Genomic DNA, 26,654 nt, shown 5'->3' with positions numbered 1-26,654 from the left:
TTTATTATTATTTTTTTTTAAAGCAAGAGATAAAAACAATAATTGTGTAAAGAATCAATATATAATCTATGTGGCAGTCAGCCATCATATGGAGTTCCACACTGTGACCCAGCATGCTACTTCTGTAAATGACAGGTTACACCTGAAAGGTCATCCTTATGCTGTAGAAAATAAGTCCAATTAATAAATCACTGATACCACAGGTGCATAATCAAGTTGTCGATCAAATTGTGCTTGCATTTAATAACAAGAAATAGTACAACACGTTATCAATATGGATGTGTTTCAAATTTGATACATTTCATGGATCTTTTGTTTTGATCAGATATAATGTTCTAAACACTGACTGGTCCCATATTGACCAGTGAGTTAGCTGTTAGTGTGACTTAGATGGAGAATTACAATAGCAAATCAGAGAACTTCTGTTCCTCATTTTTAAAAACCCCAAATAAATAATTTTAAACTCTCAAAGATTTAAAGAACATCCCAATTAATTTCTTAAAATTTTTATCTGTGTGCAATACATGGTGAAAATGATTTGTTTCTCTCCCCAACAAACTTTATAACCCCATTAATGAAATAAAGGCACGTGTGGCTTATGTGTGGATTGTTACAAAGTAGCTACAGAGACAATGTAAGGAGTTTTGTTCCTGTTTTTATTGTCATTCATCATTCAATACAGCTGTGGAATTTAAGTAGACATAATTTTAAGCGTTATATTTTTTTCTTTTATTGTTCTCTTTAAGAATGACAACTTCACAGACAGTAAAAAAGCTCAAATGAAGTATTTGCGTCATGCATTAGTTGTGTGGGATTGTGTTATCAAGCATTGCCCTTCTGCAGCTGTTCCAGTTTGCGTCTTAGCATGTTGTAGTTCTCTTTGGTCCCTGGTGCCATAGGGTCAAGTTTTAAAGAGAGCTCATAGTGTTTCTTGGCCAAGTCAAGTTTTCCCCAGCGATGGTAGAGCACAGCTGTAACATCATAAGAGGGTTACTATTGGCTATATATCTGACATCAATCCAATACTATACCAGCAAGACGGAAAGTAATACAAACAGTCAAAGCAGTGTGTATTTCATAGCAAAACATGTTACACTTCTCAAATAAATCCTTTGCTCAATATTCACTTCATACCATAAAAAGATATTTGTGTAGATGTTTTTCTTTCTTCAGTTGGGTGTTTCCTTGATTTGGTCTTTCATAAAGGAAATCCATATTCCCGAAATCAAAATACAATGGTCTATACATTAAATTGAAAGCTTTCTGAATGTTATATTAGATCCAGTACATATTGTATTGTAAATTCAGTTATGCACTGATACTGGCAATACCCTTTTTCTGATGGCAGCTCCACTGCTGGTAGTCTTGCACTTCCTTGGTCATTTTACCTGGAGTGTGTAGTTATCCACTACAACCACTTTACCATGACCGATTTACATACCAAAAGCTTGCAAATGCACAAACACTGCCTTGAAAATTAGGAAAAGCAAAACATTTTGTTAATTTACTGACATAGTGACGTGGCTGAAGAATTGGCTTACCTAAATTACCGTGGTAACTGGCTATATGGGGGTTGATTTTCAGTGCAGTAAGAAACAAACCTTCAGACTCCTTAATACAAAAAAAAACAAATAAAAAAAAAAAAACACGTTATTATATACTAGTCACACATTTCAGTGCTCCTAACAGTGTCAAAACACAACACAAGAAATTTGTATCTATGCTCTGGTCTTTTATAAATGGACAATGTAGTCTTTACCCTATGAATAGTTAGTTTGTTTTAAATACAACTTGATAATGAAGATAATGTTACTCAACGGCTAATGCAACTAATGTAAACCAAAGAACCACTACAAATAATACTACCATGTAGAATTTAAGTTACATAAGGTCTTGGGCACAGTTAATATTATTTTTTTAGGATATTCAGATGATCAGAATACTGTAATCTAGTTTATACACAATACCTTGTATTTCTGCAATTTCCCAAGCACGTTGGCTAAGGAAAACATGATGGTGTGATCCTTAGGAAGTAGTTTTAAGGATTCCTTGCCAATCATCTCAGCTTGGGCTAAGTTACCTTCATGAGAATAAAAAAAAGTAGTTCCCATGATATACACTTTAACTTGCACTTATCTGCTCCCTATTTTACTGGATTACTCTTATTAGGACTGAAGTCACTGTATTTTGTATATTGCTCTTAATTGTACTGTAATTTTTGATATGTATTTTATTTTGTATACAACTGGGTAAGGGTGTCTGCTAAGAAAGAAAGAAAGAAAGAAAGAAAGAAAGAAATAAATAAATAATACCTTGTTAAAATACAAAAACAATGCATAGTGAAAGGTATAGCCTTTGATGTCTCAGCTAATCAGGCAACAGTATTGACAAACATTCTCAGTACATGGAATTCATTCTTGTAACAAGTTTACATACATTTCAGAAATTTACCAAAACTCATATGATTCTAATGATGTACGATGAGTCTTCTAGCTCAGACAGTAACTGATGAATACATTCTAACCACAATAAAAACGTAAAACAGTAGGTAGGCTAGAAGCGTTCTTCTCTACACACACAGGAATGGTTTAGTTTCCTAATTAGAGCGCAGAACACGGGTTTCTGATTTATTGATCTGAATGTCAAAAATGTGTAGTGCCATGGAACCAACCACCCCTCAGCATATCACACTGCTACAGTCAAGAGCATAAGTGATTTACAAGTGTCCTGCAATCAGGTTCTATTGAATATAACTCTGATGTCTGTTAAACTACTGTACATTCTCGCATCGTTTTGTCTGTGAATTTTACTTTATCACAAAGAAGACTAGACTTTGAAAGGCATTTTAGTTTGCTTGAAACCTACTTTCCACCTCTTCACTGGGAGCCAGATATGCATGCTTCTGCTACTCTAGCTGATTTAGAGAAGTTTCTGTAAAATAACACATAAGGGTGAAAATCCAGGTGGAAAAACAACTTCCGTTGGCCAAATTGACTGTATAATAAGGATAATGCTAAGTCACTCCGGGGACAATGGACCTACCCTGGTAATGTTTTGGAAAGTAAACACTGCTGTGTCAGAATCATGCCATTCTCCACACTACAGGGAAGATTCCCTTTAAAACTACATTCAAAGCTTTTAATACATAAATTTCAAGCATTGCTGATTCTTGCCTCCAAATAACCTACCCTTGACCCCACCTCCCTCCAGAACTACCGTCCTGTCTCCCTCTTACTCTTTCTCTCTAAAACCCTCAAGCGGGCAGTACACCACCAGCTCTCTGCTTTCCTGTCTAACCACTCTCTCCAATCTGGTTTCCACTCTGCTCACTCTACTGAAACTGCTCTCCTGTCTGTCACTAACTCGCTAAACTCTGCCCGAGCTGCCTCTCTCCTCTGTCCTAATTCTCCTCGATCTCTCTGCTGCCTTTGACACTGTCAATCACTCTATTCTCCTATCCTCTCTCGCTGACCTGGGAATCTCTGGCAATGCTCTGGCCTGGTTTCCTCCTACCTCTCTGACCGCGCCTACCAGGTAACCTGGCGTGGATCAACCTCCACACATCACCCTCTCTCAACAGGAGTCCCCCAAGGATCAGTCTTGGGTCCTCTCTTAATCTCTCTCTACACCCGCTCCCTGGACCCCTCATCACAGCCTATGGTTTCTCATACCATTTCTATGCTGATGATGCTCAGATCTTCCTCTCCTTCCCCCCCTCTGACCCCACCATCCCCTCCCTTATATCCCCTCCCTACCTGTCTGCTACCTCCTCCTGCATGCACTTGCATCACCTCAAACTCAACCTCTCTAAATCTGACCTCCTTTTCTTCCCATCCTCATCTTCCCCCTCCTCTGATCTCTCTATCTCCATTCCTCTGGAATCTACCACGCTCTCTCCCTCCTCCTCCTCTGCCAAGAACCTCAGCGTAACCCTGGACTCCTGCCTCTCCTACTCCCAGCACATCTCCACTCTAGCACGCACCTGCCGTTTCTTACTGAGCAACATACGAAGAATCCGACTTTTCCTCACCAACTACTCCACGCAACTCCTCGTCCAGGCCCTGGTACTCTCCTGCCTAGACTACTGCAACTCCCTCCTGGCCGGCCTCCCTGCGTCCGCCACCCGTCTGCTCCAGCTCATCCAGAACTCTGCTGCTCGCCTGGTGTTCTTCTCTGCCTCGCTTCTCCCACACTACTCCACTGGCTCCCGATCACCGCTCGCATCCAGTTCAAGACTCTTATACTCGCCTACTGATGCCTTGACCAGACTGCACCCAGCTACCTCCAGACCCTCATCTCTCCCTACACCCCCACCCGGCCTCTCCACTCCTCCTGCACTAGAAGACTGGCTATACCTCCGCTACGCTCCCCTGACTTCCGAGCACGCTCCTTCGCCACCCTCGCCCCGCAATGGTGAAACGACCTTCCTACAGATGTCAGGACTGCCCAGTCCCTGACCACCATCCGGCACCTCCTGAAGACAGCACCTCTTCAGACAACACCTGTAAAACTTCCCTTCTGGACAATATAGCACTCTGCCTTTAATGCACTTTAACTTGCACTTATCGCCTCCCTATTTTACTGTATTTAAATCCTGCACTTAACCCAATCTGTAGTATCTTGTATTTCACTTGCACTCATATCTAACCCTGATGTAACTATCAACACTTACCTGCTCTTGAACTGCCCCGATATCAAATCGTACTGTGTTTTGTAATTTGCTCTTATTAAGACTGAAGTCATTGTATTTTGTATCTTGCTTGTACTGTAATTCTTGATATGTATTTTTTGTATACAACTGTAAGTCGCCCTGGGTAAGGGCATCTGCTAAGAAATAAATACAAATAATAATAATAATAATAATAATAATAATAATAATATTCGCTATTTGCATCTTGTCTTACTAAATCAGAATGTACCACCTTCACAGAAATGTAAAATAATAACACTTTGCCAGTGTTAAAACTGTATTGTAACATGCAAGGTACCTGTATTATCTAAGAGTATAACCATGTTGTTCCAAGCTAGACTGTGATCAGGTTTCAGAACTGTTGCATTTCTCCAAGCATTGAGAGCATCCACATGCCGGTTCAAGTCTGCATACTGAAAACATACTCTTTTATAGTGACAATACAAAAAAAGATATACAGGATAATTGCCAGACTTAACATATTATTAGCTAGTTAACTAGTATAATGTAAGTGTAAAAACTAGAATTTACTCAGTGGTCAATATTTTAGGTACTAAACAAGTGATTGAGTTGAACATATATAAAAAGCATGTCCATAAATTTCTCCACCCCCCACCCCCCTCCCATCTAGGCATACTCTACTTACTAGGCGCCCAAGATTGTAGTAGCAGTCAGGATATTTTTTTCTGAATTTGATCGCATTCCAGTAGCTGTTTTCAGCTTCCTCAAACTTTTTTAAGCTGTTTTGTACAATGCCCAGATTCATCCAGGCAGCAGCAAAGTCAGGCCTTTGACAAAAAAGTACTTATCAATCACAAACCACTTTCCACCAAGTCTACATGCATCTTGTAATAAGAACTGTTAAAATTAGTAATATAAAAAATACACTTTTGCAGTTTAGTTAAAAATAATTGCCACCTACTGTATTTGCACAGCTCTGGAGAGCAATTGCTCAGCTTCAAGCAACTCATTCCTTTCTTTTAAGATGTTTCCGAGATTGTTCATCGCATGAACATACTGAGGATTTAACCTAAAGGGGGAGATGTTTTTAGTTCAAAATAAAAAGGGTAAGAAAATTATTTCAGCAGAAAGCAATGACGTTATGACACAGTGGGCCCTACAGTGTCTGTGTTTTTATGAATAAAATAAATATTGTCTTTCTCAGTAAACGCCACTCTAGAGCAGTTTCATGAATATCAAAATGTGTTTTGTTAATAATAGTTGTCTTTTCAGAGAAGAAATTGTTTTAAATGATAACATGTGCATTTGAGGGGTTTGTACAATGATAAAATGCATAATATACTGAGGGAACGGGGTATGGATATGTCAAAACAATTAAAAAGATGAAATTCCCAAACCATGCCCTTTGTTACGAATGCATATGTAACACCATTAATACTTAACATCCTTTAGGGACATGCTCTAGGCTACTTTTATAATTATACATGGTCCATCAATAAGTATATAGATTTGTGTATTAAATCTTAAACATTTGAATGTTTCATGAAGTGTACCTCACAGCTTCTCTGTAGTATTTGATTGCAGATGTTTGATTGCCCTGGTCTGCTAGGTTTTTGCCAACATTGTAATGAACCTGTAAAAAACACTGTATTACAGGTGGACATTCTGTGGGGGCTTATGTAAACCATTGCCTTTAGACAAACATAACTCCAGATCTAACATTTGAGCAAACACATATAGTCTCCAACAAGTATTGGGACAGCTTGGGTTGCAGTGTATAAAATAACATGAATATGTACATAGATAAACTCTAGATTATAGCTATAGCAGAGTTAACAAGAAAGACATTACTTTGCTGTATCCCGTGGTGTCCACATCAGCAGCAATTTTTTTTCAACATATTCCTGATAGTTTTGATAGTTTTTTTCTTCCTAGGTAAATACTGAGGAACAACTTTTACTTGGATATATTTACCAAGTGAAAGTGATTTTTTCATCTAAACATCGCAGTGTATCAAGTTCATGCTCTCTCCTGCAACAATGTTGGTGTTCTGATTGAAATGAGAAAAACAGCACTGTTGCAGGAGGGAGCGTAATCTGGATACACTGCGATCCTTAGAACTTTTATCTATTATAAAAGGACTATAATGATCTTACAGATATGAAAAGTAAAACAAGTGTTCTACTGACATCAAATACAAACTATCAGAAAAATCCCTAGATTACCATGGATTAAACAATACATTGTATGAATACAATAAATCAAACTAAACTGCGTGATGCAGACAGGTTCTTCCACCCTGTATATGCCCAGATTCTATTATGTACAACTACTTAGCCTAGAGTATGAGTTCCACCGCTAAGCCTTCCTTATAGGGGAGAGTTACAGTAGGTTCTGCTTACTTTCGCATTAAGGGGACACACAGAGAGAGCACTTTTGAACAGCTGCTCTTCAGACCTCCACTGGCTACTGCGAAGAATGCAGCGAATCACATTCACACATAAGAGAGCCAGGACTCCAGCACACAGGACTTTCTAAATAGGGGGTAAGAGGAAAAAGCACTGGTAAAATCAAGGGGGAAAAATAATTATTATACTGGGTTTCTGTAGTAGAAATACAGTCCAGTAATGATATAGCTACCTTGTAGTTCTTGAACTGGTAGCACAAACCGCTGATTCCATGTGTAACAATTATACAGTATCCTGCGCTTGAAAGGTAAAGGACTCGCTCCGCTATAACAAACCCCACACGGAAAAACAAGTTGCTTGCAGGAAGAAAGGGGATGACCAGCAGTACAAGTCCAAATGTGATCGTTCTGTAAAGAGTAGCAAATAAGCAACTTTAAAATGACTTGTTAGAAAACACAAGGCTGCGATTATTCAAAGATGCAAAAAAGTTATTACATCAGTGTTATGTGACAAAGAGTGGAAAAGCACTAAACTTCTACTGTATATTAAAAAAGAGAATGAATGAATATATATATATATATAGTACTGTGCAAAAGTTTTAGGCAGGTTTGGAAAAATGCTGTAAAGTAAGAATGCTTTCAAAAATAGACATATTAATAGATTATATTTATCAATTAACTAAATGCAAAGTGAGTGAACAGAAGAAAAATCTAAATCAAATCCATATTTGGTGTGACCACCCTTTGATTTCAAAACAGCATCAATTCTTCTAGGTACACTTGCACAAAGTCAGGGATTTTGTAGGCATATAGTCAGGTGTATGATTAAACAATTATACCAAACAGGTACTAATGATCATCAATTCAATATGTAGGTTGAAACACAATCATTAACTGAAACAGAAACAGCTGTGTAGGAGGAATAAAACTGGGTGAGGAACAGCCAAACTCAGCTAACAAGGTGAGGTTGCTGAAGACAGTTTACTGTCAAAAGTCATACACCATGGCAAGACTGAGCACAGCAACAAGACACAAGGTAGTTATACTGCATCAGCAAGGTCTCTCCCAGGCAGAAATTTCAAGGCAGACAGGGGTTTCCAGATGTGCTGTCCAAGCTCTTTTGAAGAAGCACAAAGAAATGGGCAACGTTGAGGACCGTAGACGCAGTGGTCGGCCAAGGAAACTTACTGCAGCAGATGAAAGACACATCATGCTTACTTCCCTTCGCAATCGGAAGATGTCCAGCAGTGCCATCAGCTCAGAATTGGCAGAAAACAGTGGGACCCTGGTACACCCATCTACTGTCCGGAGAAGTCTGGTCAGAAGTGGCCTTCATGGAAGACTTGCGGCCAAAAAGCCACACCTCCAACGTGGAAACAAGGCCAAGCGACTCAACTATGCACGAAAACACAGGAACTGGGGTGCAGAAAAATGGCAGCAGGTGCTCTGGACTGATGAGTCAAAATTTGAAATATTTGGCTGTAGCAGAAGGCAGTTTGTTCGCCGAAGGGCTGGACAGCGGTACACGAATGAGTGTCTGCAGGCAACAGTGAAGCATGGTGGAGGTTCCTTGCAAGTTTGGGGCTGCATTTCTGCAAATGGAGTTGGGGATTTGGTCAGAATTAATGGTCTCCTCAATGCTGAGAAGTACAGGCAGATACTTATCCATTATGAAATACCATCAGGGAGGCATCTGATTGGCCCCAAATTTATTCTGCAGCATGACAACGACCCCAAACATACAGCGAAAGTCATTAAGAACTATCTTCAGCGTAAAGAAGAACAAGGAGTTCTGGAAGTGATGGTATGGCCCCCACAGAGCCCTGATCTCAACATCATCGAGTCTGTCTGGGATTACATGAAGAGAGAGAAGCAACTGAGGCTGCCTAAATCCACAGAAGAACTGTGGTTAGTTCTCCAAGATGTTTGGGCCAACCTACCTGCCGAGTTCCTTCAAAAACTGTGTGCAAGTGTACCTAGAAGAACTGATGCTGTTTTGAAGGCAAAGGGTGGTCACACCAAATATTGATTTGATGTAGATTTTTCTTCTGTTCACTCACTTTGCATTTTGTTAATTGATAAATATAAACTATTAACATGTCTATTTTTGAAAGCATTCTTACTTTACAGCATTTTTTCACACCTGCCTAAAACTTTTGCACAGTACTGTATATATATATTATATTATGCTTAATACTTTGCATTGAGAGAGTAACGTAAAAGGGATGAGTAGTTTACAGTAAGACATGTACTGGAATCTTCAGGAAACTGGGTTTTGATTGGCAGAAAAGGGACCTAATGATTTATAATCTCTCCCTTGCTGCACCAGATTTATTTGCTCTCAGGTACATTATGAAGCTGGCCTCCTCCTGCAATCTTGATCACATGCTATATCTGCAAAACCAACCTCATCCCTTACCTTCTTTTATGGCTGTCCTCTGAGCATAAAGCTTGTCTTATTAAGCCAATCAAGCAGATCCAGAGAACCACCAACGAGATTATTCTGCAGTCACCGACTGATTTAATAAGTGGTACACAGCCCATTGACCAATCAAAACACAGCCACCAGGGACACAGCAGCAGCCATGCATTCAGAGAGTAGTAGTAATTATAGTTCACAGTCTGCCAATCAAAGACAACATGGGTTATTGAATATGAAAGTGCACAAATCTAAAAGCAAAACTGAAGAATTTCAAATAATAGCCTAAAGCCTATTTTGACAAAATACCTATTCCATGGCATGGTTGTAATTCAGCTAAAAAAAAAAATTGTGATATTATCTTGTCAGTGTACATGCAGTATCTAAATGCCTAACTAGTTAGCATTATGCCTGAGGTTATGGTTTTGATCCCCAGCCAGATTTAAAAAAATCTATCATTTTGAAATCAATATAAATGTCTAAACTAATGCTAACTAATCACAACACAGAGACTAATTCATTCTACATTCAAGTCCTATTTTATGAAACAGAACCTGAACAGACATTTTAAATATACAAACATACAGAACAAATCCACTGTCGCTCACAATCAGAATTCCATCAATCTGTGGACATGCTAGCATTTCCTAGGCTGTTTGTTATTTGCTGTTTGAAATGCAGCAAAAGTGATGGGAATAATAAATCCATTGGGTCATTGGGATACCTTGAATGTCAAAATACTTTGGTATATAATTTCACTTTAAAGCAAAGATCCCCTCCCTCCCCCTTTCACACTTACTCGCTCAAGTATACTGTCTGCAAAGGAGGCTGGGTTATCTACTTCAGTAAAGGCAGGGGGTCCAGTACCCATGATCCTCCACCTGATATACAGCAGGCTTGATCCTCCAAGTGTTAGAAGTCCCATTCTTGTGAGGAATCCTCTTTTTAATAATTTATTATTCTGCAGAAAACAAAGCAGGATGGAGATGGAACACATTTGCAATGATGTAACATATCTCTACTATTATTCCTATTTAAATAATGAAATCTATAAAACTGGTATTTATGATACATGTATATTCTACCTTTGTTAACCTTTGCTACCTTTGTATTTGTTAAAATAATTGTTGGAAATGATGTTACCATATTTTGTAGTCACATATCTTCTCAGTTTAACATTTGTCATTTAGCCTAAAAAATACATATTCCATACATTGTAGGACATGTGTAAATACTGGTGCATGTCAGTAGGTTTACAGAAGAGGTCAGTCTCAATTGAACCTTCTTCAAGTTTTACTATAAAAATTCTATTTCTTTTCTTGTCCATCGAAGGTCCACCTTAATATTACTGTGTATTTCATTTGCCATTTTATGAAACTGGAAAAGAGTTTCTTCTCCATGTGTCCAAACCACAAAAATATCATCTACAAACCGAATGTATTCTAAAGGTTCTCTTTCCGATTTTCTAAGTAATTGTTCTTCCCATTTCCCCATGTATGTACTGGCAAAATGCATTCCTAATTTAGGTCCTATTGGGTACCATCGTTTTGTTTGTAATTCTTATTAACAAATGTAAAATAACTGTTTTCTAAAACTACGTTGATCATGTTCAGCACCTCTGCTGTTGGTATTGATTTATCTAGTCTATTATCTAGTGCTTTTTGACAAGCTTCTAAAGATTCTTTACGAGGGACACTTGGGTACAAGGATTTTACATCCATGCAAAATAAAATTGTATTCTCTGGAAGGTTGTGTTTTAGTGATTCAAGTCTTTTTAAAAATCGGGTTGTATCCTTAACATAGCTTGGTAATTTCTTAACGTGCGACCTAAGTTGTTTTTCTGCTAGCTCAACTATTATGTGTGTTGCAATTGTACTGACTATCATTCGCATAGGGTGATTTTCGTTGTGCATTTTAGGATTTCTTCTTGCTAGGCCTGTTCTTGCATTATGTGGCTGCATGTATTTTTTTAATTCGTTTGATATAATTCCTTTATTGTATAGTCTTAACGCAATTTCCTTAACCTCTTTTACCGATTTATTGATCTTATTGCTTTTAACTTCTTCATATGTATCTGTATTATTTAATTCACATTCTACAGATTTCATATAGTCATCTGTGTTCATTATCACTATTCCTGAGCCTTTATCATTTGGTCTTATCATTATATCATCATCATTTAACAACTCAGTCATAGCTTGTTCTTAAATATTGTTTAAATTAAGTTTACATCTTTTCTTTAGTCCTACTATTATTTCTTGTTTAACTACTTCAATATACATATCTAACCATTTATCTCTTCCACCCAGAGGAGTCCATGTGCGTGTACTATTAACCTTAATCCCATGCTCATAATTACCCTCTGAATCTGAGATATTTTCATTGAAAAAATATTCAGCTAATCTCATGCGTCTCTCCCACTCCTTTAATTCAGTGGCCAGTTTATCTTTATCGATGTATCTTTTAGTCGGTATAAACTTAAGTCCTTTACTCAGTACTGCTTTTTGGGATGTGGTTAAAGTTTTACTTGATAAATTAAATACTATGACTTCTGTCTTATCTTTTGTGTATTTGGTACCATTTCTATTTTTGGGTCTCCTATCTTTCTGTTTTGAATTCTCTGTCTTAGTCATGTTTAATTCTCTATTTTGCATTTTATTATTTACTTTAACCTGCTTTATTTTTACTGTTTTAGAATTATTTTGATTATCTTTCTTAATTATGCCACAGTATTCAGATTTTCTTCCGGTTTCATTGTCTTTAAATACAATAACTGAGAAATGGTTATTGTTGTACTAAAGATTAATTGGATCGTTCTTATTTTTAATAGCTTCTATTGTGCCTTCATATTTAAAACAGTCCTTATTCTTTAAGTCTATGTATACGTGTATGGGCCAGAACTTCTGCCTCTGTAGCCCAAGAATCTATACTCCCGTCACTTAATTTCATTTTTTCAATATGGGTCACTGAGTCGATGTACATTTCATATTGTTTTATATTGCTTTCCATTAGTTCTATTACATTATGTCTAATTTTTCGATGGTCATTTTGTGAACCATATAAAACCACACCTAAACATCTAAAGAAACAGTTCCCGTCCTTCTCTATTTGAACTATGTTGTAGTCGTCTTATACTCGCATTGCTCAAGCATTCTATTCGAAATTATTTCAGCAGTGTTTTCCATATTCTCGGATTTGCTATTATTTGAAATTTTAATTTTTTCTAGACCTATTCTATTTTGTAATCCCGGCTGACCTATTAATTTGTGTAATTTCATTGACTTTTTGTTGTTCAAATGTTCTAGTGTTTTGTTCTCAAGGTTGTCTACTTTACGAAGTAACTGTCTCATTTCTGATGGAGGGAACATGCAATTGATGTCATTTATTACTATGCTCAAAAGAAAGTGACTATGTAAAACAAAGAAATGTATTAAAAACAAATCTTAAAAAAAGAGGATACAAAGAAAGAATTATAGAGATGGAGTTAAGAAAAGTGGATAAACTAAAAAGAGATGATCTACTAGATTATAAAAATAGAGATAAAAAGGTCAAAAGAGTCCCATTAGTAATGACTTACTCTAAACTTTTGCCCAATATTTCTAAGATAGTTTGGAAACACTTGCGGATTCTACATAATTCAGAAAAATAAAAAAAAAAGTATTTCTAAGGCCCCAGTTGTAGCATTCAAAAGAGAAGCTAATTTAGGTGATATTTTAGTTCACAGTAAACATAAAAGAATAATTGACAAAATAGGTTCTACGAACATGTGCACCAGTAGATGTAAAGTGTGTAAATACATGGACAAAAGTAAAAATATAATTAAACATAACACCACATATCCACTAAAAACTAATACCTACTGTAAAAATAGCAATGTTTATGGAATAGCCTGTGAAAAATGTGATGAAATCAAATATGTTGGAGAGACTGGAACTACTTTATATAAAAGAATTCAGAACCACCTTTCATTAATTAGAAATAAAAAAATGAATGAACCAATAGTACAGCACTTCACCAGTCAAGGACATGACATAAACGATGTAAAGTTTGTAGTATTAGAACAGCTAAAATTAGACAATGCGACATATAGAAGAATAAAAGAAAGTAAATGGATAAATAGACTGAACACGATTATGCCAACGGGACTCAGAAAAGAATGAACCAATTAACTTCAATAAATATATAACATTTAAATAAATAAACAAAATTCATTCAAAAGTTGTGCATGCTGATGCACAGGGCAGGCCAAATCAAGACTGATCCTCAGTGCCAGCATTGCAGGATATAATAAAAATATAAGTTTATATAAAGTAAAGTTAATTAGAATTAATACAGATTCAAAGATAGAAGTAAAAATGATGTCACAATATACAGCTCTGGAAAAAATTAAGAGACCACTGCAAAATTATCAGTTTCCCTGGTTTTACTATTTATAGGTATGTGTTTGGGTAAAATGAACATTTTTGTTTTATTCTATAAACTACTGACAACATTTCTCCCAAATTCCAAATAAAAATATTGTCATTTAGAGCATTTATTTGCAGAAAATGACAACTGGTCAAAATAACAAAAAAGATGCAGTGTACAAGGTTGTCCTGGAAGAAAACTTGCTTCCTTCTGCTCTGACAATGTTCCCCAACTCTGAGGATTGTTTTTTCCAGCAGGACAATGCTCCATGCCACACAGCCAGGTCAATCAAGGTGTGGATGGAGGACCACCAGATCAAGACCCTGTCATGGCCAGCCCAATCTCCAGACCTGAACCCCATTGAAAACCTCTGGAATGTGATCAAGAGGAAGATGGATGGTCGCAAGCCATCAAACAAAGCCGAGCTGCTTGAATTTTTGCGCCAGGAGTGGTATAAAGTCACCCAACCTCAATGTGAAAGACTGGTGGAGAGCATGCCAAGACGCATGAAAGCTGTGCTTGAAAATCAGGGTTATTCCACCAAATATTGATTTCTGAACTCTTCCTAAGTTAAAATATTAGTATTGTGTTGTTTAAAAATGAATATGAACTTATTTTCTTTGCATTATTCGAGGTCTGACAACACTGCATCTTTTTTGTTATTTTGACCAGTTGTCATTTTCTGCAAATAAATGCTCTAAATGACAATATTTTTATTTGGAATTTGGGAGAAATGTTGTCAGTAGTTTATAGAATAAAACAAAAATGTTCATTTTACCCAAACACATACCTATAAATAGTAAAACCAGAGAAACTGATAATTTTGCAGTGGTCTCTTAATTTTTTCCAGAGCTGTATATAACACCATTACATCATGTAAGAATAAATCATGGATTTGAATGTAAACAATAACAAGTAGTTGTCATGCCGTCAAAAACCTATAAATACCTCCAATGTTTTGATATATATATTACACACAAACAAACATAACAACACAGGTTTAATAAAACACCCTTACTTCTGATGGTTTGCCTTTATGAAGCAGCCTCTGGCTCAGTTCGATGATGTTGACTTTACAGATCATAAGAATATCAATTGAAGCATTTACACCCTAGTGGATGAGACAGTGAAAAGAAAAAATAGATTTTTGCAAAACATGGGACAGCGACAGGTATGGTTACTATATTCAAAGTGATTGCTTAAACCTTTTATTCAGAGAATATCCTGATATAAATAATATACATACCAACACTGTGATGCCCTGCTCTTTGCAAAGCATGGCCACTGCACACCATAGAATGCTTAAAAGTATCCATGGTATTGAAAACTTGTCTTCTTTATTACCTGTATTACAAAACAAGTGTGTGTATATGTATTTTATATATATATATATATATATATATATATATATATATATATATATATATATATATATATATTGCACTATAGCCTCATAAGTCCTTAACAATGGAACATAATTCTAGCATTAATACAGCAATCATTCGTAGCAATGGTATATTTTCATAGCAACGGATCTGACCTTGGACATGCTCACGCTTCGCTGCTAAACCTTTACATATACTGTACATCAGAAAGAAACAAATACGGCATAAGATTTCTGAAGATGAGCTTCAACAAATTCTAAACAAAAAAGATGCTAAGAACACAAAAGTTGTAATAAAAACAGCTATAACTGTCTTTCAGCCATATCTCCACTCCACGAACAAAGACTTAGAAGCCATGGAAAAATAGTCTCAAGAGCTGAACTACCTTCTGTCACAGTTCTGCAGTCCAGAAACCAAGTGGAGATACAGCAGTCTTTCAAGGTTTATTCAAATGTATAACATGTGTATACAACAAGTTGTACTTACTTCCATAAAAAGCTTTACAATAGCTGATTAAGGACAACTGAAAGAAAAGGGCAGATAAGAGATCTGCTCTGCCAACAATCCCAGCAACCTTTAAAAATAAAAACACATCCTGTTCAAATCTGGGGAGAAACTGCAAAACTCCAGGGGGGGTCCTATTTACTGAAAGTCAGTCTGTTCCTACCAGACACTTAGCTTTAGTTAGCCTTGGATTTTTGTGATACTATTATGCATTTAAATGATTAGCTTTTTTTTTTTTTTTTTTTTTTTAAGTAACTAGTTATTCCCAATCCATACATACTACATAGTGCATTTTTCTTTAATGTATATTTAAACTTCTGGATCCAGTAAAAGTGGAAGATGTGTCATTACTGCCTTAAAAAACCCTCCTATGGTTCAGAGTGGAAGGACACCATGCTATGTGTTTCTAGGGTTCTACTTACACTTTCTGTGTGAACTGGATGCACAGCGAAGAGCAAAGCAGCCAGAAAGGATGCCTTGGGAGCCAGGTTAAGCCTTTTTCCCTTTCCATCATAAGCCAGGCCACCAATCAATATTGCAAACACATTAATCATTAATGCAGAAATAACACAGTGAAGGGCAATGTTCAGCACATGAAATCCAACTGGGTGTAATCCACCACCTAAGAGGTAGTTAAATCTGCAGAAACAAAAAAAATATAGACAACATAAGTCACTAGTAGAAAATAAATACTATTTAAATGTTTATAGCTAATGAAATAATTGGATTTCAGGTAATCATGTACTTTCATTATTAAGTATAACATGCTATCTGAAAGGAAGGCATTTAATACAAGTTACTATTTTTATAGCAGGTTATAGGTCCTTTCTGTAGTTTTCCAATTTTTAAATATCTTTTTAAAGGTGTAGAATAAATTAAATTACTCCATAAACCGTACCTGAAGCAGCAGGTACGATTTATGGAGTCATTTAATTCATTACACACCTTTAAAAGATATTTTAAAATTGGAACACTACAGAAACAACAGTGTCATATCTGCCATATTGAAATAATGCACCCATTAAAGTTCTTGGGGAAAACATGAAATGCAGCTTCTGTTTGGTTGCATTCATTTTACTGACTATCCCTATAGTGGAATTATGATAGGACTTAATAAAGTAAAACTTTTACCTAAAGGTAAGTACAGTTAGCGGTCGGTATGACTTGTGGCTGGTATTGCTGCTTAGGTTACTTCCCCAAAAATCATTTCCCCAAATGCTATTCAGTGGCGTTTCTGGCTTCAGGTCCTGAAATTATAAAATAAACACTGCTGTTAACTAATGGTTCAGTGTTGTTAAAATCATTAAAAGCATGTTACCTTTTTTAATTTGAAAGTGCAAATGAGCGTTAATGTCAACCTTCAAAAAAGTCATTTTCCTTTGTTTTTGAGTGGCCACATTCTATAGATGTATGCTTTAAAATAATGGCTTTGCTCAGTTATCACTTAACAGTAAGCATAGAAAGTGACTTACTGTGCCTACATAGCTGACAGCTTTTATTAACTGACAGATGTAACACGTTTTAAGTTCCATTATTTCAATCTCACGTTACAGTTTCATTATGTAATGTAAAGCTCAAGTAATCATTTCAACTGAAGAATTTTCCATTCAGTTAATGTCATTTCAAATTTCCAGTAAGTGCTTGTATTGAAGTAAATATAATACTTGCATTTCGGAAACGTCCCTTCCAAATACAATTAATGGTTTAATTGCTGGCAATATCTGGCTAGCGACCTCAGGTCAGTCTTCTTGAATTGGATACAAATAACTTCAAGCCTTATATTCACAGGTGGCAGATCACATTAATGGAAACCCACTCTCTTAGTAGTCTTACTTTATATATGATGAGGACTAACATATTGATTGAATTTTAAATAAGCAACTAACACCAACTGTGTGACTTGTGTTAACATACATATACTGATGCACTGATGTTGCTCAGGGGTGCAATATAATTAGAGCAGTCTCTCTCAAGGCTGCCACATAATAAAAAATATTGTTTTACCTTGTTATTGACAATAGCTTCAGAATCATCAAAGACAAAGTCGCCATCATAGCTATTGCCAAAACAAAAGAAAGCAACCAGGCCAACAAGAATCTGTGCCTGGTATCTGGGGAGTTGAGGCAGCGCTATATGGTGGTCCAAGTGAACTTCTGACTGTACCATTGTGGCGGGGGTTTGCAGACAGACTTAAATCTAAGCATGGTCATCTAAAGCCTGAAATAGAGGAATATCCCGTTAATCAAAAAATGTATGAGTTACATGCTGAATATAAAATTCTATGGAACTAGAATTACATGTGAAATCTACTCCCCCCCCCCCCCCCCCCTATTTTAGGTGACTGGTGTGCATGTTGAAACATGCCTCATATCCTATGTGATGGGAAATTCTGCATTGTCTGTAAACACGACTCACAGTAAAACCAGTTTTTTTTTGTTTGTTTGTTTTTAAGCAACGATTACTGCATTGTAATAGATTAAATACATTTCAGAGAAAAGGTGTACAGTTTACAAACACAAATATATTTATTTCAATAAGAATATGTAAACAATACAGTATACAATTCAAACGAGTTTTCATTATTATACTAATGTAATGCACAGCGCTCTGAGGAAGACGTGGCATTAAAATAATAACAATCTACAAAAAACAAACTCAAACCCGTACCTTAACATCTCATTCATATCGGATTACATTAATGCTCAGTGTTAAAACCTCCATTGGGTTATTTTGAAAAACGACAAAGCGACCCAAGCAAAATGTCTGAAATTGAAAATACAGCGGAAAACATAACTGAAAAATAAATTATTAATGTGCATTTAGCCATTTATACGCATATACAAATCTCCTCTAAGACAAGTATAGCCCTACACACACACAACAAAAAACAATAACTAGGCCTAAGTGACAATGCCATCAACGTTACATTTAATTACTCAGCAAATAAAATAAGCATGCATCGTATTTTTTTAATGCAGTCAGTCCACAAGCTCTCTCCGAATTCAATGTCCTGAATATGTGCTGGTTAACCGAAGACGCCTAGCGAAGGCTAGGGTTCGAAAGACCGCAACTCGTAACTCACACTGCAGCACTCTTCTAGATTGTTGAAATAAACTGGAACAGAGGGGGTGGGGACAATCGTCATGTGACCCGACAGCTATCCAGAACTCCAAGCTTCCAGGTAAACATCACTGTCAACGACGCTGTAATAGGTCTTGCGTCTAGTAACATTTTTCTTAAAATATGAGAAGAGGCCAGTCGAGAATAGGTGTCACAGTAATTCCAGCGGCAGAAGCCTGTTCTCAGGGGTTTTTTTTGTTTGTTTTTTTTTGTCCCTGGGCATTACACATCATTAGCACTAGGAGACTGGAATAAACACTCCATTATTGTTAACTATTTAACTTTTTGCTGCACGACATTGAAAATATAAAAAAGCAACAACATAATGCATTATTAATGTGTACATATATATATATATATATATATATATATATATATATATATATAGATAGATACACACACACACACACGCATACATATTGCATATTATTTATATATCTAGTTACACAGTTGGCCAACGTGGAATAACCTCTCGTTCGTAACTTCTTATGACTGTTTTGTCTTGTACATGTATATTGATTGAGAAAAAAACAAACAAACAACAAAAAAAAAACATTGCATTAATGGAGTGGTAAGCAGTGCTCTAAAATCCACCTTATTCATTTAATACAGCAATTAACAGAGCAATTGTTACTGGATGTCCTTTTAACATGGTGAGAAACTATGTGGTTCTTTTAGTGTTAATCCAGGATATACACGGAAACATTTCATATACAAGTACACTTCTAAATTCTGGTACATTTGCTTTCAGTCTCATGGTCTGTTGCAGTTACGATTGGGGTCAGCTTGAACAAAGTATTTAAGCACAGTACCAGGAAGCAACAGCAACATTTGATGTACCGTATGTGCACATCCCACACGTAAGCAAAGGGCCAAATGATCTATAGCTCAGCAATCCATACAAGCAATGTTAATACAGGACACATGAGGCCTTCCAGTATTAGTCCTGAGTACATTTACAGACAAGGAACACTACAGTAAAAAAAAAAAGTTTTAATAAAAAAAGAATACTGTTTATAATGTAGAGCTGTTTCATGTCTGTCAAATATTATTTGAGTTTGATGGAGTGCTAATAAGAAAAGCAAACAATGTTAGTGTAGCTAACACTGCAGAATCGAATAAGGGCTTTGACAAGACTGGATCTGGTCAAAATAATTCACTAGTTTTAGATACTGTTGGTAGAATAACTTTTCCACTGAAGGACTATGGTACATTGCCATCCCAAAAACTCTTCCAAGACACAAATGTGCTGTCTAGATGAGCCCCTGCCAATTTCCAGCACTCCTAGTGCAGCTGCCCTGGGACTTCTATAGAGAGCCATTATACAGCATCTTAGCATTCACAGAGCACTGACAAGTGAAATGGAGCACAAAATCCTACTGGCTGTACATAACCCACCCCCCAACCCCCCAACCTCACAGACACACATGCATATATGAACACATAGCCAGGGTCCCTGGAGGCCATCCTTCGTGTGATGAGACTGGTAAATGCCATCACTAGACTATCCCACCCATTTCACAGATGTGAGCCCTGCAGCATTGTTGCTTGATTCCATTTTAGATGAATGCCTTTTAGGCATGAAATCTTCCCAGACATCTCCTGGGATTGGCTGGGGCGGGTGGAACTGTAGTTTTTCCCTGCTGCTGGTGTCTGCCAGCAAGCCCCCTAGGGACAAAGAAAAGGATGCCTACTCAGTTGGCTCTAGAGATCCAAGCTCATCACCAATGGAAAAGACACACATGCCCAACCCATCCGCAACAGCTGTAGGGCTGATACCTTCCGTGTGTGTGTGTGTGTGGTTGTACGTGTGGTTTTCCCATGCTCATCTCTTTTCATTCAAATGCTTTGTCACTATATCATATTATTAATGAGATTTACAAAGAAATTGGTTTATGGGTTGTCAACATCCTGATAGGTCTTCTTGCCTTATGGACCCATCTTGTGGTAGGCCTCTGGTGTTTTTATCTGAACATTTCCTTTCCTCACTTTCCTCAATTTCTTGACTTTATCCTTCATGCCAGAGATTTGGATGTCACCAGACATCTAGAGGTTCTAAACAAAATTTTGCAAAGTGTAGAATTTTGTAACTGGAGGGCACAGGCTTTCAAGGTTATGGCTATTTTTAGAGAACTTTCATCTCCTATTAATCTTACCAGAAATGTTTTCAATCTGACCTCACTTAATGCATAAATGCTTTGAATTATGGAAATAGTTAATTGTGAAGCTAAATGTAAATGACCCTGCTGAAGGCTAAAATAAAGCTTGATTAATATTCTACTTTCCCTAATATCTCTGGAGTTGGTATTACACTTCTCAAATGGAAACAAGCACATTAGCTAATATCCATTTAAATGTACATTTGTGGGTAACGACTTGGAGCCCATACTGTGCAGTTGTGTAGTTTGTTTAAATTCTTAAGTCCTGGAAACCACTATTTCCTTCCTGCAGCTAAGGAAACATTAGACATTGCAAACCAGCTTGGTATAAAGAAGATATGCTTGTTATGAAGGAGAAATCTGCTTAAATTTCATACATTCATACATGTAGCTATTCAATTTCAATATTATTAAAGAGCTTTTACACCTTTCTAACCAAGGCCCTCCTTTCCTATTAATCTTTGAAATATGCCAATTGTTTTAAATACCATTCAGTCCAGAACAGTCAATCTTGACTTACTGTAGCTGATAATGTGTGCTCATTTTAAACACATTACATAATCTCATTTAATCAGTAAATGTCATTAAGCCTCTTGCATATGACATGTTTCTAAGCCAGTAATCTGACCAATTTATTTAAATCATGTATTTTTTAAAAATAATTAAAAGCACTAAAACAAGAAAATAACCAAAATGATCTTCCAAGACAAGTGTCATTTTCCCCCATGTAACAGATGATTATGGTATCAAAATGAAAGAAGACTAATTATGTCTCACAAACCTAGAGCCTCTTTGGAGTCTGTAATGAGCCAGTTTGCTGGGAGATTTGAGCACTAAGATCTGCAGGATGACGTGGATGTTAGACCTCAGCTGGCACGGTGATCAGTGTGATGGAAAAACCTCTGGTAAGTACAGAAATACATTCAAAATGTCACAACACTCAATCAAAATATAAGGCAAAACTTATATATATATATAAAAAAAAACAAAGTCAAGTAGACTAATGCCTTCAACACAGTAAAACAAATCCTGGGCTTAATCATTACATTATGTGATTATTCTCATATCAATATTCTGATGGTCTTCATGACACAGGACAAGTATATATTTTATTTATTTATTTATTTGTTTTTTGAACAAGGTAAAATAACCTACATCAAGCATTTTTTTTAATGTACTGCAGAACAAATATCGATCTAATGGGATTCACATCTGATTTCGGCTTTTTACATTTCTGTGCAGGCACATCTTATAAATAATTGCTTCTGTAAACAGGGGTAAAGTGTTGATCACAATGGCCTCTAGCTTCTTTCATTTAACATCAGATGCCCTGTTTTAATTGTATCACATGAAAAATCTGATACTGACTTAGTCAGGGCTCAAACCGATTACAGCAAGTAGCTGCATATCTATCTATCTATCTATCTATCTATCTATCTATCTATCTATCTATCTATCTATGCAAGAATGTATGGGGAAGTAGAATCTCTCTCTCTCTCTCTCTCTCTCTCTCTCTCTCTCTCTATATATATATATATATATATATATATATATATATATATTCTACTTCCCCATACATTCTTGCACATGCTTTATAAACCTAAGTTACCGTAGCAACTACTATGCCAATCACCTCCAGCAAAATGGTTTAACATTACCAACAGATTTACTTTCATATGATTTCCAATGCATTTTAATCTACAAAAGCAGCCAGATTTGAAGCAGTCAGATTTCGAAACAAAATGACATAAGTCAGTATTGGAGCAACAGAATATGAAGCTGCTTGCCCTTTAACTATGGCATACATAGATCCTGTACTACTTAACTAGAGCAGGAACTTAAGCAATGGTTAATGACCATAACACTGCCACTTACGTTTCTGGGGAAAACTATGACAACTCAACATACATTGGCCTTAGAAAAGAGAACTCCTAGATGGTAACATTGTGAGTATGGAGTAAAATAAGCATTCAAATCTTTATTCGGTTTAGAATGAGCTTGGATCAATGCTTATTTTGAGGAAATTCAGAGACAGGAATAGTATTATTCTCCAGCTGGTTACTTGAATTGCTATCCTGCTGTCCTTCAGATGCTACCCCGCAGATTAGCTATTCTAGCATCTCAAAGGTCATATATCCATTTAAGAAATGCCACCTCTAAAGGCTTTCTGATTTTGCTATTGAAAAATAACATTAATGGTTGATTATAACTTTTTGTTTTTGTTTTGTTAGGACTGGTACTTCCTGTCCAGACCCTTTTGTTCTCTCTCCACCCTGTGCTGCCATGCCAGGGTTCCAAGAGAGAAAGAAAAGATCACTATAAGTGATAGAAAGAGTACTTCTGTAACTAAGATTTAATCAATCTGCAAACATAGTAACTGTTTGCTTGCTGATTAGTGCTTATCAAATTGAAACCTTGCACAGCTGGATGCTAACATATGAATTCATACTTTTGTTTTTAATTGCTCATATCATCCAGAATGTGAATGCTTTCCAATTAGTCTTAAAGACAATTGTACTTGTCCCTTGTCATCAGCGAAGAGTGCGGGACCTGGAATGTTGCTAGAAGTTGCTATATCAGTGCAAAAAGTCTGCCATTAATGCAGCTACTTAATTGTAATTTCAGATAGCTCAGTCATAATGGATATAACCCTAATGAGGCTAATACACACTCCAAATGTTGGATTCTCTGCATATTTCTTATACTACTTTGAGTTAACATTTTTAATTTTACTTTACATTTAGTGTCTCTTGCTACACCGTAAATACACAGTAATAGCACAGTAAATACACGTGTAAAATAACTGTCTGGTTCTTGATAGCCAGACAGTTATTATGGGAAACATGCACTCATTAACACCAGCAATAGAGCAAGACCCTAGCGCAAGCTGTCAAACTGAAAGGAATTCTAAAGCACCCCCCACAACAAGCAACACAGAACTTTAGAACTCTGGCAGGAAACAATTGCTCACCTGAGATTATAAAAAATACTTTTTTTTTTTTTTTTAATATATATATATATATATAAAATATTTTAAAACAACTAGCCCTGCACAAGACCCTTTGCGTTCCCACCACCACATTAAAAAGAAAAACTCCAGTACTGCACACCGATGTGCTTCTGTTGTGTAATGACTGTGTATCCAGGGGCTGTCAAACACTTCCTTTCACACAATGATTTGAACTTTCGCATTTCATATTTTACTACACCAAAAAGCAATTTTATGTATTTTATTAAAGACTTTTAAAAACTTTAAAAGAACCCTAAAGTTGCACAATATGCACAATATATACCACAGTATGAATTATTCTATTATTAAGATCTATAATTTGCTCAAAACAACGCGGTGCAGCAGTTTGTTAGAAAAATTGTATCATGTATAATAAATAAAGTACTTTCTTCAGCTGGTGGTAAACACAATTAGAGAATGATCAGTTATATTGCTTAAAATACAAATATATTTACCAATACAGGCTATTAGTTAAGAGCAGAGATGAGTGGTTTATTTTTGGCACGGGATAAATAAAATAGTGTATAGCAACACCATTAAAATGTAGTTTATGCTAAAAAAGTATGTTATTTGATGTTAAGTAAGCTTCCAATGAATAACTATTACACATGGCGTTTGTACAACAAATATATTTATTCACTTACCTAAAAAAAAAGTTTGAATACTGTAAATAACTTAAACATAACTACTTTGAGAAAGAGTAAACTATCCTGCTGCAGATTTTAATTGAGATATTGAAACTTCTATGCGCTGTTGACAGTTTCCTTCAAACCCATTATCAGAATACTGTATCAGTTGAAATGTTCTTCCTCAGACACTGCTAAGATTGCAAGTATCATTGCTTGGTTTAGACTACAGTATACTACAAAATCGGATGAATGTAGTACCATGGGGGGGGGGGGGGGGGGGGGCGGGACATACCAATCCTTCCCCGTGGCCCATGACGGCTCTCGACGGCCCTGTGCCCATCCTTGCTGTCTGTTCCTCAGAGTTTAGAAAGACGCTATATACAACCTTCTTCAATTCAGAGCACCGGAGTGCAAGATTTTTCTAAATCAGGTCCCCATCTTTGTACAGGTAACTGATGTGGAGAGCTTTACTTCAAGCACCAACTTTAATTGAAAGACCTTACATTATGAATGGAAATACATTTAAAACTGTTTTTAAATAGTCCAAAAGTCTAAAAGAGTTTCATGTTATTTATGTAAATAAGGCCCACTGTTTTTACTGTCAGTGATGTTTAAGGCACCTGATTTCTTTTCTTCTCTGCTGTTAAGTTCACTTTGTACAAAAGTAAGTTTTACACTTTTCCTTTAGGTGGTGAATCCTAGCCTATATGTATTAAACTGAGCGGTGGGGAATTCACGTGGAAAATCAAACGCCACTGCAAGAACTTCCAGGCCCTGCATCAGGAGTTCCTGAAATTCAAGACACTGCTGAAAATCCCTCTACCCACTCGAATGTAAGCAATTCCGAAGCGCTGGGATAAATAGCCTGCTTCCTAAACTTCACAGCAAACCTTTTTAGTGAGGACTTGATGAAAAAATAGAGATTCCCAGGTATCCGATTATTCAGATTTTTAAAGCAGTTCAATAAAATAGAAAGGACAAGTACATCGGACGATGTTATTATAATTGAGACCCAACTGGTGTTACAACTAATATTTACTAACCCATATGTAGTATAACTGATAGATTACACATAACCTTGAAGTACATAGCCATGGGGAGAGTTTATTCATCATCTGTGGCCTGCGTGAGTATTTATGCACTGATAAAGCTATCCACACGACGGGGATTGTCCATGTATTTTGCTATTAAAGAACACAACTTAAATATGTTGTGTTCTTTAAATGAATTGGGTTGTGAGTTGAAAAGCCTGAACTATCCCAAACTGTCCGGCTGAACACGGAGCCATATGGTCACCTTAAAAATAAACAAATACTGCTGGGGAAGGTCTAAAATAATATAAATACAACTTCCAACAAACACTAACAGAAAAAAAAAAAAAAACTAAAAACCTAACAATTAGATTTGTTCCTAGAGAAAGGAAGGGGTATCACAATATGAAACTTTCAAAATATAACTCACTTTTTGACACTATTGATGTCACAATGCAATGGGCATATGAGCGTGCAGTGTCTTCTGGGAATAGTAGTTTATTTGGTACATGCTGAAAGGTTTTTCCAATCAGCAGAAATGCAGAGGAAGACTACAACTACAATGCTGCCTTTGCATTTAGCTTTGGATTAATGGGACTATGGGACTTGTGTCCTCTGAGGAAAAAAACTCTCTAGACCCCTCCAATTAAAACCCATGCTCAGATCACGTGATCTGCTATATCATTTTTTCTTGCATTCTAGACAATATTTTAATTTTTTGTTTTACTGAACATTATTATATTATAATCATACACAACTATATATATATACATTATTTAGTTTTTTTCTTTTTGTCTTTGAAATTTTGAAGAGCCTCCACTGTTCTAATCGTAGTGACCCATAATGAATACATTGCTAATGCACAAACTCCTACAGAGTCAGTGTATGGCAAAAAGACAATCAAATAAAGTCTGGCAGACATGTCATAACAC

General features: G+C 36.4%; 1 protein-coding gene across 3 annotated transcripts; it reads right to left on the bottom strand.

The window, feature by feature from the left end:
* Positions 1–206: 206 nt before the first annotated feature.
* On the bottom strand, positions 207–19,004 carry tmtc4 (transmembrane O-mannosyltransferase targeting cadherins 4). Of its 3 annotated transcripts, XM_034009749.3 has the most exons (19): positions 18,856–18,960; positions 18,441–18,536; positions 17,778–17,990; positions 16,905–17,020; positions 16,196–16,412; positions 15,756–15,843; positions 15,131–15,228; positions 14,903–14,995; positions 10,277–10,438; positions 9,478–9,680; positions 7,292–7,466; positions 7,054–7,185; positions 6,205–6,284; positions 5,613–5,720; positions 5,337–5,478; positions 4,989–5,103; positions 1,968–2,080; positions 1,542–1,611; positions 207–971 (listed from the first exon to the last, which is right to left on the bottom strand). In XM_034009749.3, exons 3-19 carry the CDS (start codon positions 17,937–17,939, stop codon positions 823–825), a joined length of 2,223 nt encoding a protein of 740 aa, XP_033865640.1. In that variant the 5' UTR covers positions 17,940–17,990; positions 18,441–18,536; positions 18,856–18,960; the 3' UTR covers positions 207–822. The 3 variants fall into 3 exon arrangements, with proteins under 3 accessions (XP_033865640.1, XP_033865641.1, XP_033865639.1); XM_034009750.3 differs by lacking the exon at positions 18,441–18,536 and having other exon boundaries at positions 18,856–19,004; XM_034009748.3 differs by lacking the exon at positions 18,856–18,960 and having other exon boundaries at positions 18,441–18,849.
* Between the last annotated feature and the right edge of the window lie 7,650 nt (positions 19,005–26,654).

This window comes from Acipenser ruthenus, chromosome 9 (assembly GCF_902713425.1).
Source record: "Acipenser ruthenus chromosome 9, fAciRut3.2 maternal haplotype, whole genome shotgun sequence".
Classification (NCBI taxonomy): Eukaryota; Metazoa; Chordata; class Actinopteri; order Acipenseriformes; family Acipenseridae; genus Acipenser; species Acipenser ruthenus.
The sequence above is the reverse complement of the archived record's forward strand: the minus strand, read 5'-3'. Positions and strand labels throughout refer to the sequence as shown.